This window comes from Morchella importuna, assembly GCF_003444635.1.
Source record: "Morchella importuna strain M04M26 chromosome Unknown Morimp01GS002, whole genome shotgun sequence".
In the NCBI taxonomy this organism is placed as follows: Eukaryota; Fungi; Ascomycota; class Pezizomycetes; order Pezizales; family Morchellaceae; genus Morchella; species Morchella importuna.
In genome coordinates this window covers 1359636-1377164 of record NW_025763399.1, presented here as the reverse complement: position 1 = coordinate 1377164, position 17529 = coordinate 1359636, and the positions used below count along the sequence as shown (strand labels likewise).

General features: G+C 46.5%; 3 protein-coding genes across 3 annotated transcripts; all 3 read right to left on the bottom strand.

Annotated features, from left to right (window-relative positions):
* Positions 1-224: 224 nt before the first annotated feature.
* Positions 225-3600, bottom strand: LAJ45_01228 (uncharacterized protein; the record flags this gene model as incomplete). The annotated part of the gene is made up of 10 exons (XM_046110823.1): positions 225-928; positions 990-1004; positions 1219-1321; positions 1402-2138; positions 2203-2410; positions 2468-2755; positions 2810-2869; positions 2934-3159; positions 3224-3323; positions 3414-3600. 10 exons carry the CDS (start codon positions 3598-3600, stop codon positions 225-227), a joined length of 2628 nt encoding a protein of 875 aa, XP_045976001.1.
* An 808-nt stretch (positions 3601-4408) lies between these two features.
* LAJ45_01227 (uncharacterized protein) lies at positions 4409-5476 on the bottom strand (the record flags this gene model as incomplete). The annotated part of the gene is made up of 4 exons (XM_046110822.1): positions 4409-4618; positions 4679-4911; positions 5032-5288; positions 5382-5476. The coding sequence occupies 4 exons, from the start codon at positions 5474-5476 to the stop codon at positions 4409-4411; spliced, it is 795 nt and encodes a 264-aa protein (XP_045976000.1).
* Positions 5477-13488: 8012 nt separating this feature from the next.
* Positions 13489-15468, bottom strand: LAJ45_01226 (uncharacterized protein; the record flags this gene model as incomplete). The annotated part of the gene is made up of 1 exon (XM_046110821.1): positions 13489-15468. One exon carries the CDS (start codon positions 15466-15468, stop codon positions 13489-13491), a length of 1980 nt encoding a protein of 659 aa, XP_045975999.1.
* Positions 15469-17529: the final 2061 nt, after the last annotated feature.

Below are 17529 nucleotides of genomic sequence, written 5' to 3'. Positions count from 1 at the left end.
AACATGACATATAAACGCACTATGAAAGGAACTGCTATGAATCCGCTGGTAATCCCCATGCCCGTGATACATGATATATAAACGCCTCATGCACAAATGAAACCACAAAAACATCGTTCCACGTATAATATAACTATCCACCGCGCTCAGAGCCATCGACGCACCCGGGTCCTGAGAAGTCTTCGTAATATATGCGTTATCATGACAATATATTAACGCCTTTATCAATGAGCGTCCCTAGATTTACGGGATAAGATCACCGGCTTTAGGTCTTTAGCCTCTTTCAGACGTCCCTGCTTGCGGTAGGTCCTCGCCAGATTATTCATGAATGTGAGAGTGTGTACATGGTCCGTACCAAGGAGCCTCTCCATACCAGCCAAAGACTTCAGATACAGCTCTTCGGCCTCTTTCAGACGTCCCTGCTTGTAGTAGGTCCCCGCCAGATCATTCATGGATCCGAGAGTGTCTACATGATCCGCACCAAGGAGCCTCTCCCTCCCTGCCAAAAGTTTTACACCCAGTCTCTCGCTATCTTTATAACGTGCTACCGCGCAGTGTGCAGATTCTAGATGTGATACCAACGCCATAAAATCATCTGTCCCACATTGCGGGCCTAATCTGTTGTGTAGTGTGTCTAAGCAATCTTGAGCGTGCATTGTAACTATTTCGATATGTGCTATAATGCGTTTTATGAATTGTAGTCGATAGTTTTTGCGTACATCTTTATTGTACCTTTCATCCATAGATTTAAGAGCGCGACAGACCAATAAGAGAGCTGAATCGGCCATCTCTTCCAACTGCTCCTGACTCATACGCTTGCGGGCCCACCGGTGAATCAGTGGATGGATGTAAAAACACTCGTCTAGGCCCTTTTGACTGGCTAAAGAGTACGAAAAAAGACTTTGTCGGCACCCATCCAAAGTCTCCTCTACAGAGTGGCTAATTATTAGTGAATTGAATCACACTTTATCTAGAAATACAGAGCTTACCATCCATACTATCTTCTAGCCCGTAGCATAACATGTCGTACCATATATCATTATTTGACAGAAAAGAGCATAATAATAAAAGCTTGGCCGCGTCTTTGTTCTCCTCCTCAATTGCTTGGAATGATATTTCCCAGGTGGTGAACACAGTATCATCTCGATACCTCCAAACATAGCTGGGGGTTTTTTCCCAAAAAGTTTGTCGAAATGGGTCTCGAAGCATTCCAAGTACCTCCGCAGCGATAGTTTTTGAGCGCAAATATATGCACCAGCTTGGTAGATAGCAAGAGGTAGATATCCCAATTTTTTTGCAATTTCTGCGACCACCATAGCTTCTATATCAATGTACTAGCATATGTTAGTTTAATAGCGCGTGCAGATGCTACTTTCCTTCAGAACTGGTTGGTAGGTTGACTTTTGTACACTTTAGTAGCAACTCGATTCCGTCAGCCTCCTCCATCTCTTCAACTGGTATTCCTGATCCAGCCCCAAGGTCTACACATTCGGGTCTTCTGCTTGTCATAATAACTGTTCCGTGGTTGCACGTAGGGATGAAAAACGAAACCTTAAATGACTCTAAATCATCAACATTATCAAAAACCAATAACCATCCCGTGTTCTCTTGTTTGCAGAACCAACGCTTCACTGCATTATTAACTGTCTCAACATCCGCGCACAACTTTCCATCCGAGTCTAAGCCTTCGGGTATACCAAGGGACTGGGCGATTTGGAGATAATCAAGGGAGGTGGTACTCTGGTTCATGGCGTAATGCTGAACTATTCGCTGTAGTATGCTCCCAAAGCTGTGGTTGGTGGTCGCGAGACTAGTGGCGTTGACCCAGAATACAGATGTGTAAGAAGAGTGGTTTTTGTATACATATTGGAGAGCTATCTCGGTCTTTCCGACCCCACCGGTGCCATAGATAACCGTGGCTTGCCGTTTGGGGGGATTCTTGGTGGCAATAGTGCTGGTAAGGGCTTCGAGGAGGTTTTTACGGCCGGTGAAGCGGAGGTTTTGAAACCACTGGTAGGCAAGTTCAAATGGAATTTGATAGTTGGTAGGAATATTTTGGGGGCCTGGATGGGTATAGGCGTTGCGGTTTTTGTTTAGCTGGTTATATTCAAACCGTTGGGGTTTTAATTTTGTACGTCCTGTATCCGAATCCAGTGAGTGACATGTATACTGAGCATACATAACAACTAGCCCCATATTTACTAATTACATGAGGGATATCTTTTAAGACCTGGCGCAAGTGTCCAATCACAGAGTGGTACGGAGAGTCTCTGTTGTTCGTAAACTTGACCATCATCGAGTGATCTAATTGAACCGGGATTCTGTGTTCATTCGGAAGGTTCAACAAGGCCGAATTCTCGTTTACCATTTTATTTGCTTCACCATCTCTCTTGTATATGCCTATGGGATGCTTCATGTTTTTGGATTAGCTTCTTCATATTTAGTTGGTTCAGTAGGAAATTCATACCCTCTTAAGTGTAGGCGTGTTCCTTTTTTCGTAGAAACTAATTATTCTTGGAATTCTTGGCAATAGATGAGCCATCTCATCCTTATGAACAGCCATGAAATCTGACTCCGGTTTGAGGTATCGCAGCAAATTCAACATTTCGTTCCTTTCCCCTAATTTTTCTTTAACCATTTCTTCCAACTGAGACGTGTCAAACCCCTCATGAGGAGTTCCGAACAATATCAAGGCGTGCATGGAGTCAAAAGATTTTCTTTCAATCCGACTACCTCGAGTCGCGCGGGATAGTGTCTAGTAGGGGCTAAGTTAACAATTCCGTGAGTTGTGGAAATAAAATATTTAAACCTTCAATACAAGAAGACCACCAAAGCTGTGCCCGATGAATATCATGGGTCTATTCCTTGTCTAAAAAATCTCTTAATACACAAAGCAATAAGAGTAAAGTGGAATCCTGTGGGTATATACGTACGTTTCCTAGGCTTCGTACATGTAATATACCTTCCATGAACACCCTGCTATGATCTAGCACCGAATATCCTCCAGTAGACCTTTCGAGACTAGTGTCATAACCATATAACATCACTCTGATTCCTTTAATATCGAAGGGACGAAAGTCCATCAACCACATCCTCCCGGTCCCCCCATCCTTCCAAGATCCAAAGGCATGTCCTCCGAGACCAGATACTGCTATCACGCTGATCTTACTCAGTACTCCACAGGATGCACTATTTTAGGGGCCTAGCTATAATCAGGGCTTACTCTGCAAGCACCTCTCCGCCTGGTGTATTTAATGGTGTGAACCCATAAAAGTTGCAATCTACCCACAGATAGAGATCATTCCCCTCTGAACCACCACCAACTAATGATACACATTTGGGTGTAAACTGATCAATACCCCTGAAGAATCCCGGCTACTTATTCAAGTTCAACAATGTAGCCTTCGTCGAACCATCGGGTTCCGGGTGTAATGAGAGTTGTTCCACACATCCACGCAGATTCTCGAGCGATTCAATCTTTTGCAAAGCATCCAGTAGGGTGTTTTTATCCCATGTATCTGGGATTCCGGTTATCCGCCAGCATTTTGTCGCTTGTGTTGAAATATGAACCCCAGATAGCTCGGAGGAGATGGCAGTCATGTGTTAAGCAACGGCCGTGTCGGAGAAGATGGATTATATATGGATATACTGCTGTCGCTGAAGATTAGAGGGAGAAGAGGGGTAAGGTAGATCATATTAAGTGGTTGCTTGCTTTACGTGGAGGAAGTCCATTGGTATTTAGCCCAATCATCCTTCTTTATGTATTGTCCTAATACAGTTATGTACCCCGCTTTAAACGTAGGTATAAGGCTCTGGCATTAAGTGAGTGAACTGGTGTTGATTGGTTCACTCACTAAATCCCAGAGCCTTGTACATACACGCGACCAGCAACAAGAACCCGAATATGCAGCTGCAAGTCTTTGGTGTATTTTTGACTTCTACCCCAATGGAAATTGCAGATTAGGACGTGCATTTTCGGGTTCTTGTTGCTGGTCGCGAGTACATGTAGGAACCTGTTATCTGGAATGGGTTAGGGTTTGAAATTTGTCTAAAAGGGCATGCAGGCAAGATTTGACTTAGCTGGGTTCTGCCGGCCACGCATACGCATAGTACAAGGCTCTGGCATTAAGTGAGTGAACGGATCCTTACTAGTCAACACCCCATTTAGTTCGCTCACTTAATGCCAGAGCCTTGTATGATTACATACATACTTGGACATCTGAGTGATCTTTCATGATTTGCATGCCTACATACCACACCAAGCGGGACTTTATTCACTTGTTCGTATTAGAAGCTTAGGTGTATACATGTAATAATACTCAACCTACATATTACTACTACGTAAACATCTAAGTTGATTGTTCTACCTTCCATTAAACCCCTTTTAAAGAAATTCTCTGCACTAGCACTAGTCCAAGTAAGAATTCCGTGTTTCTAAAGACACCCCTTCTTCCAACGCTTGTAATTCTTGATCCAGAAGATGAGTCTCATCGTTCACAAAGTAAGCAATAGCTTTCATAGCTTTGAGCCGAGTGTATACGTGGTTTCCTTTCGGTAAGGTGCAAAGACGATTCTTTTCGTGGTTTTTACTGTACTTTCCGAGTAATCTAAACAATTCCTATCAAGTATCAAGATTATTAGAAAGAAATTCACGCGGTGCGATGTCAAGTGCTTTTACCTCTGAATTAGAATAAGGTATGACTGTATCGGCCTTTCCACAGACCATGAGAACTTGCCGATCCCGCAACTTGTCCATAGCCTTGGTCGATACAAAAACGTCAAACCGGGAACCCCTCATGAATGATGTCCAATTGGGTCCCCACGCAACACAGCTGGTGTAGGCAGATATGAGAACGACCTTCTTGAAGCGATACTTCTCCCTGGCCGCAAGCGCTATTGTTGGTCCACAGCCTATCCTTGTCAGCTACCAGACGATGATAAGCCGAGCCGTTAATCTCGGCCTGGTCTCATATCCTTCATGTTGTAGGACTAGGCTCTAGGGCCGCGGTCAAACTTCACAATAGAACCTACCAGCGGAATTTCCAAGCAAACATATTTGCTCCTCCTCCCAGGACTTTGCCTTTAGCATCTCTACGAGCTTCTCAAGATCTGCCATGATCCTGTCCTCGGTAACAGGGCCGGGTGTATTTCCGTATCCAGGGTAGTTATGGAGAAGAATCGAGAGCCCCCATTCGGTACCCCATGTTCTCCACTGATCTACTGATTTCTGATCTAGTGTTCTTTGTTGTCCATGGCTAACAAGAATCATGGTCTTGCTCCCTTCGATACTGGCCCTATTAGATATATATAGTTCCTGGGGGTGTGTGGGGTGTGTGGGGTGTGTGTGTGGGGGGGGGGGGGGGTGGTGGTGGGAAGCCTACTTGATCTCGACATATTCGATACCTAATGATGATTTCCCATCCCTGGATAAAACCTTGACTTCTTGAGTAATCTCTCCATTCCTGACTCTTGACATTATATTCCCCGGGAAAAAGACTTTTGTAAAAGCTCGGGATATGAGAATCGTCAAGATAAACATTGGTGGTGCGATAAGCAAGCGATTAAGAAGCGGAGTGCTGGGAAAGCTACTTTGTGATCAGTTACGTATACTACCTTATTCGGGAGTATGTAGGATCGATGGTATAAGTGGGTATTTGGTGGTGGAATAATGCTCATGATTAGTTGATATCGAATATAAATCCTTGACTTATCAGCGCAAGGCACCAACAAACAGCATTAAAGGCAGCAGCAGAGCTAGAGCCTACATTTGAATTATACTTCATACCATTGTATTTTTTCAAATTAAAAGAGAAAAGACGTAAGGGGAAATACATACATAAAAAGGTGTAATTCAGACAAATTAGTCTAATTTAAAGAAGTTAATTCTAGTATGCCTTCCAATAGAATGATCGCGAACCGCGCGCGGCTCCTTTGAGAATTAACCGACTGGCTTTCGGGATACGGTATACGACGTAGGATAGCCAAGCCTGCTCGATCGCGATTTCTCAGCTGCTGATTCACGTCACACGCCTACAGAGACTCGGTCAAGGCAGATGTCGCTCTCTTGCCCACGAGCGAGCGAGAGATGGCAGTGTCTGTAGTTGTTGAGGTGTTTGTGGAGATATCCGGTGGCATGTGTGGGTTGATGATCATGGGGGCCGGCCGCAGTAGCTGAGTGCGGAGCTTAATCAACGGCTATGTAGTACATGCAAAGTTACCCTGTGCCTATAGACTATAAAATATTGGTCAGCTTCGGTATCAAAAATATTATATTTTGTGATTAGAATTAGTTCTTATATATACATAATCTCTATCTAGGATATTTCTACATGATACCTACATATACATGTATACGTAGCGATCATCTCGAGCAGTTGTGCAAAAGTCTAGGCATAGCTGTCACCTATAATTAAGGTTAGTACTGAGTTCTACGCCTGCCGGGGTGAGTCAGTTAATTCAGTGAGGACCGACGACCGTTGCGACTCGGCCACTGACAGGCGCAACTAGAGTACGTACATGCAGAGTATTTTTGTTTACGGATATTATATCTTTGGACATATATATATGTAGCGGCCCGGGAATTCCATGGGCGAATGCACAAGGTTAATATTCGATCGCTAGCGATGATCAGGTGCCCAACATGAGCGCGATCGAGTATACGCATATACCGGTGTATACGTATATATACATCTATAGCTACCGCATATACTGACCTAGGCTCGTCCGGCCCCAACGTCCCTCTGCTTAATTCCGCCGGTGAGCAGCTTATTGCTAAGTAGGGGATGGGTACGAGGCTAGCTTAAGCGCCCCTCACTATAGCACAAAAAAATGCTACGTGTGGTCATCAAATTCACGCGTGAACAGCACAAAGTTCGATGTTCGAAGTAGTTCGCTACCAGTATTAAAGGATCTCCATCTACTAGAGTGAGGTTATCAGCGTGGCAGCAAGTCGTTGAGCCCTCTCAGCTGGAAAGATTATATACTAATATTGCGTCTTGGCCCGGAATTGTTCAAACAATTCATCACAAGATATCACTCGGACAACCATCTTGAGTGATTGTTGAATCATAGTTTCTTAACCTAGAAATATAGTTAATTGCACAACACTGTGAAGATTTTGAAATCTTTACTCATTTATGAGTGTCTAGCTAGGGTGGTCTGTACTGTATCTGTTTGCAACGCCTCGCTTTTCTCTTCGCTTTACTTACGCTCTAACGTTTCGTATAGAAACACTGCTCGGACATATATCTTTTAATGATATTGCCCAGCCAACAGACCAACCACATCCTTTAGACGGTCAGTCCAAGTCGAAATCGTGACCGAACCAGATATGGCAGCGATGCTGGTGCACGCGGTTCCTGTTTTATTCTGTCCTCGAATTTCCTTTCACACGCAAGAAAGCCCCACCTCCACCATAGAGAACGAGCAGCAACTGCGTTCAATTTAGCACACTCAGCCATATCTAGTTCGGTCACGATTTTGATTTAGACTAACCGCCCAATTAGGGATATTCGTTCTTGAAGTGTTTAGTTCAAGCTATATTTGGGACCTGTACCATCGACTTATAACGGACTATCAATATCTAAGATAATGGACAGCTATAATCAGCTAGATACGCACCTATCGTTTCCCTCACTCTCCATTCCCCATACTAGTACCCATAATCTACTACCTTTATAGCTAAGAGTCGTCATTGTATACAATGTTGACTATATTCTCAACCTCTCCAGTCCTTTTAAAGATTGGTCCTCATTATTCGATCGCCGCCAATCTAACATATATACCAGCGGATACTCGGGTTGGTTTTAACTAGGAAGTCTATCCCCACGGCCAATAGACCCGCAGAGTACTATATATATGCTTACGTAGATCTAGGAAATTTACCGAAAGAAATATGCATGATGGCGCCCAATCCTTCCGTCACTAACATAGAAAGATAATAAGTGTGTATTCAAGAATTGGTCATCTATATCCTCAATTTCTAGCGTTGAACCTATATGGTTCACATATCTTCCCCAGTCAATATTGTTTGTTAGCACATTAATGACAAAATAGATCTTACAAATTCGCAACTCTGCAGCTGGAGATATTAGATACTAAACAATACACATGGCCCACAGTGACCATTCACCTGTATATATCCTCCCGCAATATTCATCCTCCAGTACTAATATTACATATATTACGTAGTATATTATAGGTAACGTCCACTTTCAGCAACCAGCAAAGAAAAAAGAAAAAAAACCCTCCCACTTATTCTTTACCTCAGCGCATATACTCGTTGTTTAAATCTCTTGACCATATCTGTCGAAGTTGGACTGAGTCTTATAGTACTACTGGGCTGCTTTGCAACGGGGCCAATAGCCATATATATGATATTACAGTACTCTAGTTTTCTTCTGGCCACTATACTTTGTAGCGTCCACAACACAACTACCTCATCTTGGTGTGTTCACCTCAAGCATGAAACCCCAACAACCTCGAGACTCCATCTGTTGGATATATCATTTCAAGTTTTACTTCAGTACGAGCGAGTGACACCCTATGATGTACCCCCGGTCTGCAACGGGATTAATGTCTAGCTAGCTACATGTACTTAATCACGTTATCGACGTTGACGCATTCCGATAATAGCAATAGCCTGGTTTTTTCCGAGTTGGAGGAATTGCATTATTTATCAGACGGTATGCACTTGTGTAAATGTTGGGTTCATGCAGTTGTCCATGAGTATATACCTAAAACATGTCTAATGGAGCTCAGGGACTGAGAAGTAGAACTTTTCCGTAAAGCACGCGTAGATAGTCGCGGCAAAGAAACTTACGCACATTGTTTGGGGAAATAGCCAGTGCTAAGCGATAATTCTGTAGCGTTTAAACTGATGATATTGTAAACCGGATTCCCTTGACTTGATGGTTGATGATACCCTCAAGTCTTCGCAGAATCAAGCCCTATTTATACATGTTGGAACCTATGCCAAGGCCCGCTTTCTAATACTAACTGAAACAACGATAATAGAATAAGATAATGCTCCCGAAGATAACCCAGATAGAAAAGCGCCCCCGCATAGTTCCGTTCTCCATTCTAATTCCGACACGTAACCATGAACCTTGCAATTGCCAGTCATCGGGCTGTACCATACTATTATCCTAGACCTACTTCTCTAAGTAGAACAGCCTACAGCCGTAAGCCCCGCTTCCTATTCTATTCCGGGTGAGAAACCCAATAGTAAGCGTGCCGTCATAACAGTATAGTACTAGTGTGGTAACACCGCATGCCCCCACACTACCCGATACTTTTCTATGCTTGTCCTTCCGTTACCCGACCGTCCTCGCATCACAACCCGTCACTCGTATTCCCCACTTTCTTGAGTATTTAGAATAGTGTTCCGTAGTTCCTGTAACACTACTCCCCCTTCCTAGACGTCGCCCTCGACCGTTAAAACCCTTCTATGATAAAAACCCTGTGGGAAAAATCATAGAGTAGGGAAAGGTATCGAGCTTAGTCTCGTCTGTTCCGTTGTCGTTTATGAGCCCGGTCATTATCGATCGCTGGGCCTTGACTTCGCGTATGGGGTCGTATGTTCGAGGTTGGCTGGAAGTTCTCGTCTGCCAATGCCTCCTGTGGCTCGGGTGTTGCCAGTCGTTTTCGTGTGTTCTGTTTTCTGGTGGGGTCTGGGTCCTTACGATAGGGTCGCAGCAACATCTCGTGAAAGACGTCATGGACCTTCCATTCTATCGGAAGCTCAAGGCGGTAAGCCCGATTGCCCACCACTGCCGACACTGTGAATGGTCCCGTGAACTTGTCTGACCACTTGGAGTACCCTCCAAGGTTCCGAGTATCCAGCAAGACTTTCTGACCGATAGTGAACCGCTGTGCTGCTGGTCCTGGCTTTGACGCCATCCTGTCGAAAGTTTTCTGTAGCGTATCTCTCGCTAACTCGTGAGCCGTGATGATCTCGTCCAAGTAGTTGTTTCCGTTGGCATCTAATCGTTCGATCTCTGCATCCGTAGGCCAGTCCGTTCGGGGGTGGAAGCCATAGTTGCAGTAGAACGGTGATTGTCCGGTCGACGTATGCTTCGCATTGTTGTAGGCGTATTCGCAGATAGGTAACAGGTCCTTCCATTTCTTGCCTGTTCCTGCCGTATATGCCCGAATATAACCTTCCATGTGTTGGTTGGTTCGTTCCGTCTGGCCGTCGGTTTGCGGGTGGAATGAAGTAGAGAGCCTCCTACGAACCCCCAATCTTTCCGTGATTGCCGTCCAGAATGCTGACACGAACTGTGTTCCTCTATCAGAGACGATGCTCCTAGGAAGTCCGTGGAAACGCCAGATGTCTTTGACAAATGCGTTAGCGGTCTGCTTCGCGTTGATCCCCGTCATTGGAATGAAGTGAGCCATCTTCGTAAAACGGTCCACGACTACCAATACGTTACGGAATCCTGATTTCTCCTTGGGCATTTCTACTACGAAATCCATTGAGATATCAGTCCAAGGTGTGGTGGCTAACTCTAGGGGTTGAGGGAGTGACAAGTGTCTCCGACGTTGCTTGGCTCTCTGGCATACATCGCAAGTCTTGACGAAGTTGGCTACATCCGTGGACATTCCTGGCCACCAGTAGTTCCTATCGATCAACTCAAGGGTTTTATCCCTCCCTAGATGCCCCGCTACGGGTCGATCATGATGTTCTTCAATGACTTGCTTGACCGCGTAGCCCGGTACTACCCATCGACCATCGTGGGTGGGGTCATTCGAATCGGGATTCCATTCAGCGGCAGGCTCTACCTTTACGATAGCAGCCTCCGGTGGTCCAAAGATCTCAAGGTTTGAATCAGGGAGGTGTTCATCCGGAACCATCCTCCGAACCCATCGTCTTTCCTGTTCATACCAATCCTGTAGTGGCTGAGGCAGCTCTACGCTCGGTATGTCGTACCACTGATCCAACTGATTCCATTCCACTTCGGGGTTGCCAATCACTTCAGATCCAGTTTCTACGCTGGTCCGTGATTTTCTGACAAATTGTTCTGCGCTGAGTAGCTGTTTTACGGGCTGCTCACGCATTACTCCCCCTTCCATTGCGAACTCCGGACGCCTTGTGAGTGCATCTGGCTTGCCGTTCTTTTCGCCTGGTCGGTAATGGATCTTGAAGCGAAAAGGTGCTATCTTCTCGGCCCATCTGGCTTGTCTTCTCGACAACTTCTTGGTCGTTGTGAAATACTGCAGGTTTTGGTGATCCGAATGTATCTGGATAGGGATGTCCGTCCCTTCCAGCCAATGTCTCCAAGTTAAGAGGGCAGAAACTATTGCGAGCATCTCCTTGTCGTAGATCTCATAGTTGACCTCTGCCTCGTTGAACTTGCGAGAGTGGTAAGCTACCGGATGTAGGATACCGTCCTCGAACATCTGGGAGAGTACTGCGGCCTCGGCCCAGTCACTCGCATCAGTCTCCACGATTGCCTCGCGGTGTTCGTCATAGTGTCGGAGTATTGGAGCAGACGTAAATCTCCTCTTGAGCTCGTCGAACGCGTCCTGCTGTTCCCTGCCCCATTTCCATACGGAACCTTTCTTCAGGAGATCGGTCATGGGTCTGCAAACCTCAGAGTATCGGTGGATGAACCGTCTTAGGAAATTGGCGAAACCGAGGAAGCATTGAAGTTCCTTGACCTTGGTTGGGGCTAACCAACCTTCGATCGCCTGGACTTTCTTTGGTGATATTTGGTTCCCTTTTCCTGATAGTATAAATCCCAGGAATTCTACCTCCTGTTGATACCATTCCGTTTTCTCGAGGTTCCCGTATAGATGGTGTCGTCGCAGTCGCTCCAAAACTTCTCGTACAAGAGTCGTATGCTCTTCTCTAGTCTTTGAATACATTAGGATGTCATCCAGGTAGACTACTACGCCTTGATCTAGAAGATCCTTGAATATGGTATTGACCATGACCTGAAACGACGCAGGAGCATTGGTCAAGCCGAAAGGCATTACTCTATATTCGAAGAGGCCGTATTTCGTTCGGAAAGCGGTTTTCCATTCTTCGCCCTTAGCAATCCTAATCAGATTATAGCCATTTTTCAGGTCTATCTTCGTGAAGTAGAGTGCTCCTTTCGTTGCGTCGGCCAGCTCGTTCATGAGTGGCAGTGGATAACGGTTCTTGATTGTGATTCCATTCAAACCACGAAAGTCGACACATAGCCGAAGCTTACCATTCGCTTTCGGAACGAACAGGACGGGTGCCGCTGCTGGGCTAGTGGAGGGGACTACTTTGCCGGAGGGCAAGTTCTCGTCCAAATACTCCCGGAGTGCCTTATCTTCAGGTGGGGAGAGCGAGTAGATCGGTCCCCACGGAGGCTGCTTTCCTTCCATAAGAGGAATGGTATGATCCCATTCAGAGTGATCAGGTAGTCGAGCGGCTCCTTCCTTGGAGAACACGTCGGCGTATTCCTGAAACCCCACCGGTATAGCACTAACGAGAGCCTCGTTTACCGATGCTCTTGCCCAAAAGGGGTGTTGCTCGATCGTCGTCTGCTTCTTGGGTGACGCCCTCAACAGCCTGATGACCAGCTCTTCTGGGTCTTGATCGTATATGTCCTCGACTGATACGAAACATCCATTGACTATACAGTTGTTACTATGGAAGCTAACACTGTTGCGTCCCCAATGGATGGTTGGTTGATGCTCCTTGAGCCATCGATGTGGTATGACGAGGTCCTCTCCTGCAAACGAGCCAACCTCACAGGTAATAGCCCTATCTAGATGGTTGCCGATGCGGAGGGAGAGAGGTTGGGTGGTGTGAGTGCCGGAGTTGGGCATAGGGGTACCATCGGCCTGTCTGATGATGAGAGGCTTTGGTCGAGGTTGAGTGGGTATTTTCGCACGGTGGATACAGTTTCAGGACATGATCCAGTCCTCAGTGCCACTATCTAGGAGTGCGTGGACTGTTGCGACATGTTTGGTACTAGTTGCGGGGTGATCCCAAGAGATCTCGATCTCGAGGCGGGTTTCTTGTGTGTTGGAAGACATATTTGTATTGTTGGTCTGATAAAGGGTTTGTATTGGTTCTAGGTGTGGGTTTTTCGATGGTTTTCCTTGTTGAGCGCGGGGTGAGGGGGTTTATATAGAGAGTTTGAGTGTTTGATGAAGATCATGGTACAACACTTACGCACCAGGCGTTTCGGGGTGTAACCCCATCCTCAGAGTGTGTGTAAAGAAAATTGAATTTCCGCGCGTATAACAAAACAAATATAGAAAATCTCGTGGCCAACCCATAAAAATAACCGTAATACATAAAACCCTTGTTTCCATAACCCAAAGTAGAAAGAAACCCGTAACGCAACATGAGATACCGAAAAATAGAAATACCCAATCAATTTTGATCCTCCAAAGTTGTAATCCTTGCCCTAAATGCCTCATTCTGGGGGCCCAATTTCCGCTTCTTTTCACCCTCCCTTCCGTGGTCCTTTCCTCCGGAAGGATACCGTTTCCTCTTCAGGTCGGTTAACCTGACCTTACTCGTCGCCACGCAATCTTTCGCGAAGTGGTTATCTCTACCACAACGGAAACACTTTCCTTCCTTTGCCACTTCTCCTTTTCGTCCTTGGTGACACCTAAGTCATCCGAGGCCTTGGAGTTGTGTGCTGGCGCGGAAAAAGTTTTCCGAGGTGCGGGGTTGCGCGATTTTCGCCGTTCCGATTTTTCCTCACGAGGTTTCACGACATCCTTGCCACGTAAGATCTCTTTCCGGGCCTTCACCTCGTGATCCTTACGTCCGACCTTCCTAACCCAGGCTAGCCATTCCGCGAAATCTTCTGGTTCCTCGATCGCATTCGAGAGGCGTTGTTCCAGCGAGGAGTTTATTCCTGTTGGGATCATGGATTTCATTACGATGGGTCCGACCTTCGCGTCCCATTCCAGATTCTGCATCTCATTGATGTAGTCATCGATCATGCCAGTTTGACGGAGCTTATCCATCTTCTGTTTGGCTTGTTCTTGACTTGTTCGATTGCCGTACTGAATCCGTAATTCGTTTTTGAAATTCTCCCATGTTCCGATGCTGGGGTCTACCGATAGTCGCTCCACGAAGTTTCGCCAGAATTTTGCCGCACTCCCGGTAAGTTCCAGGGATGCCCACAGGATCTTGGTCTGGTCGTCCCACCTGACCTTCCTCTGAAGTTCAATTAAGACTTCCATTTGGTCGATCCAGTGCCGTACATCTTCGTCGGCTTTTCCGGAGAAGGGGATTTTTGCCTGTTTTGGCATATCTCCCAGGGTGGCGCGAGGGGGGTGCATGAGTTCTACCTCTTGCTGCCTATTACGGCGTCTTCGCTCCTCCCGTCTTCTCTGCCTTCGTTCACATGCTCGACGATCGTCCTCTGAATCGGAGGAGCTGGATGAGTCTGAGGGGGATGGGCCTCGTGGTCTTGCGCGGTTTCCGCCGTTGCCGTTATTGCCATTGCCTCCCCTGCCTCCCTGTTCACTCCGTTGGCTTTTCCTTGCCTCAGAGCGAGGGGGTATGGGGGGCTGACTTCCTGATCCTTCCGGTCTCTCTCCGGAATTGCTAGGGGGGTTCGGTGGAGGTGGTGGGGGTACTATGCCTTCGCCTCCTGAGCCTTCGGGGGCTGCTGCCGTTCTATTGGCGGCTACCCGCATCTGCTCGATTATCTCCTCCAGGTTCTTCTTCGTACCTGCGAACTGGTCTTCTAACGCAGCTTGTCTGTCCCGTTCTATCTTCTCGAGGGCGGCTGCGACTTCCGCGGGTATCTGCACAGGGCCATCTTTCGGAAGTTGCTGGACGAAATTGGTCAGCGCATTTATGTGCTGATCCTGTCGCTCCTGCCTTTCCTGATGCGCCCTAGTAGCTTCCACGATCTGCCCAAGGACTTGGCCGAGGTTGCTGGTAGTGGCGGTGGATTCCGCTCGTAGCTGAGCCATGACCTGGTTGAGCTGGCTGTCGCGTTCGGCTCTGTCCTCAGCGAATTTGGCGTGGAGGTCCTCGACGATTTTGTTGGTGTACTCCTGCTGCTGCCGGGTGAGTTCCCTGAGTATGGGGATATCCCGCACGTGCATGCTGAGTTCCTCGATCCCGCGGCTGAGTTGCTGCACCACGGGGGCACCTTGTCGCTGGACTTCTTGCCCAATAAGGTCGCCAAAAGGGTTCTCTACCCGCCGTTCCTCTACGTCCATGTTGGTATCCTCGTCGTCGTCCATTACCCGAGGCACCGAGGGCCTCTGAGTAGAGGATCTCTCTCTGATGGGGGTGACGTATGGGGAGAACTCCCTGTGGTCTGCCTGCCGCCTCCTCGCCTGCCCATATGATTCTTCCTGCCTCGTCGATGCGAAGAGGGAGCCTATCGGCACATCTCTCTCTTTCCTGTGGCGCCTCTTCGCCTGGGTTTCTAATATACCTCGATCTCTCAAGGCGATTGAGCTCTCCATGTTGTAGTCTTCCTCCGACCGTTGCTGATGAGCCCTTGACATTGCTAAGTTGCTCGAGCTTGAGCTGTGGTTGCCTTCTGCACCAGGGTTGAGCAATGAACCAGGGGGCTGGATGAGCAAGTCCGAAAGATCGTTGTGAGAGAGTGATCTTGATTGGGAAGAGTTCTGGGTAGTTGAGGATTTCGGGATCGTGTTACTCGAAGGTAGCGGTGGTTCCTGCTTCTGCGAAGAAACCTGAGTAGTGAAGGTATCCGCAGTATAGATGTTCGGCGCTTCCTCTTCGAACGATGAAGGATGTAGCGCAAAGGTAGTTATCGATGGCTGCTGTTGCCACTCGTGGGTGCATATAGTACCTTGGTCCTTCTAATAGACTAAGCGCTTATTCTTCTACTGAGAGCACGGTGACTATCCGCCACTAAGCAAAATACTCAGAGTATTGGTTTAAGCGAGTAGTTGTCTTATCGAGACTTTGGTAGTGTATGCGATAGGTAAAGAGTAAAAGTTAGGGATAAGGAACAATATAGTGTTTGATTATTATGCTTTTTACAGTGAGACTATTTGATGCCTCTACCCACATCAAAAAAGTGCAAAAGCGTTTAACAAAATAACTCCTGATCTTTGTTCTTAAAGTTCTCTTAGGTCCTCGGTGATTACAATAGTGTATGATGATAGCAGCAAATCTGCATCGCACTATGAATACCCCCGTGCTGACTTTTCATCATCTTCGGCTACCTCGTTACAATACCCTTACTCGGTTGGCCATTCAGGCTTGTTCCTTTCACGTGATATTGTCGACCGGATTGCACCCGACTGATGGTTGATGATACCCTCAAGTCTTCGCAGAATCAAGCCCTATTTATACATGTTGGAACCTATGCCAAGGCCCGCTTTCTAATACTAACTGAAACAACGATAATAGAATAAGATAATGCTCCCGAAGATAACCCAGATAGAAAAGCGCCCCCGCATAGTTCCGTTCTCCATTCTAATTCCGACACGTAACCATGAACCTTGCAATTGCCAGTCATCGGGCTGTACCATACTATTATCCTAGACCTACTTCTCTAAGTAGAACAGCCTACAGCCGTAAGCCCCGCTTCCTATTCTATTCCGGGTGAGAAACCCAATAGTAAGCGTGCCGTCATAACAGTATAGTACTAGTGTGGTAACACCGCATGCCCCCACACTACCCGATACTTTTCTATGCTTGTCCTTCCGTTACCCGACCGTCCTCGCATCACAACCCGTCACTCGTATTCCCCACTTTCTTGAGTATTTAGAATAGTGTTCCGTAGTTCCTGTAACACACATAGCATAGCCACGAGATCGAGAGCGGATAAAAAAAAGGCTCTAAGTCTCTCCTATAGTGAGAACCAAACGGCGGATCGAGCTACGTATACTTGCACACGCGTTCTCGTGACAAAAGGCGAGTACTAACCTTTTCGCTAGTAGGGTCGAAGTACAATACTGGAACGTTTGCCATAAATTTAACATTAATGGCGCAGATATGTTAATTCTGGTACACAGAGCTTCAAAGACGTAACCAATACTAGTAACGAAGATATATACACCATTGGCAATATGAGTACATTACTTCCCCGCATAAAAGGAGTGAGTAGATATTACTCTCGAATACCGACCTCGCGTAACCGACTTTGATCGATAGATTGGTATCCCTTGACTGGAATATAGCTAGCTTGGTTAATAGCATTATCTTGCGCTATACGCGCGTGTACTCAATGCAGGACAACTATAGCACCCATCACAACGTTGGAAACCGGGGAATACGAGTGATGGACTGTGCACCAAATTAAAAAAACACGCATATATATCTCCATAACTCTCGTTCAAGCCTAGCTGATAACCAGAGAGATTTGACCACAGGCATGCACATGAGGGCAGAAATTGAATGTAGTTACCCAGCCAGGCTAAACTTGTACACCTTGAAGAAATAATTCCACATATATCCGATCCGACTAGCTAGTACGTTCCTATATATCTCTCTGCTTTAAGCATGATTAATGAACGATCGAACCATAATGACTCTGCGCGGCAACTTAATTCCAAATCAATCATTAACCACCAGTAAATCATCTAGGCCCA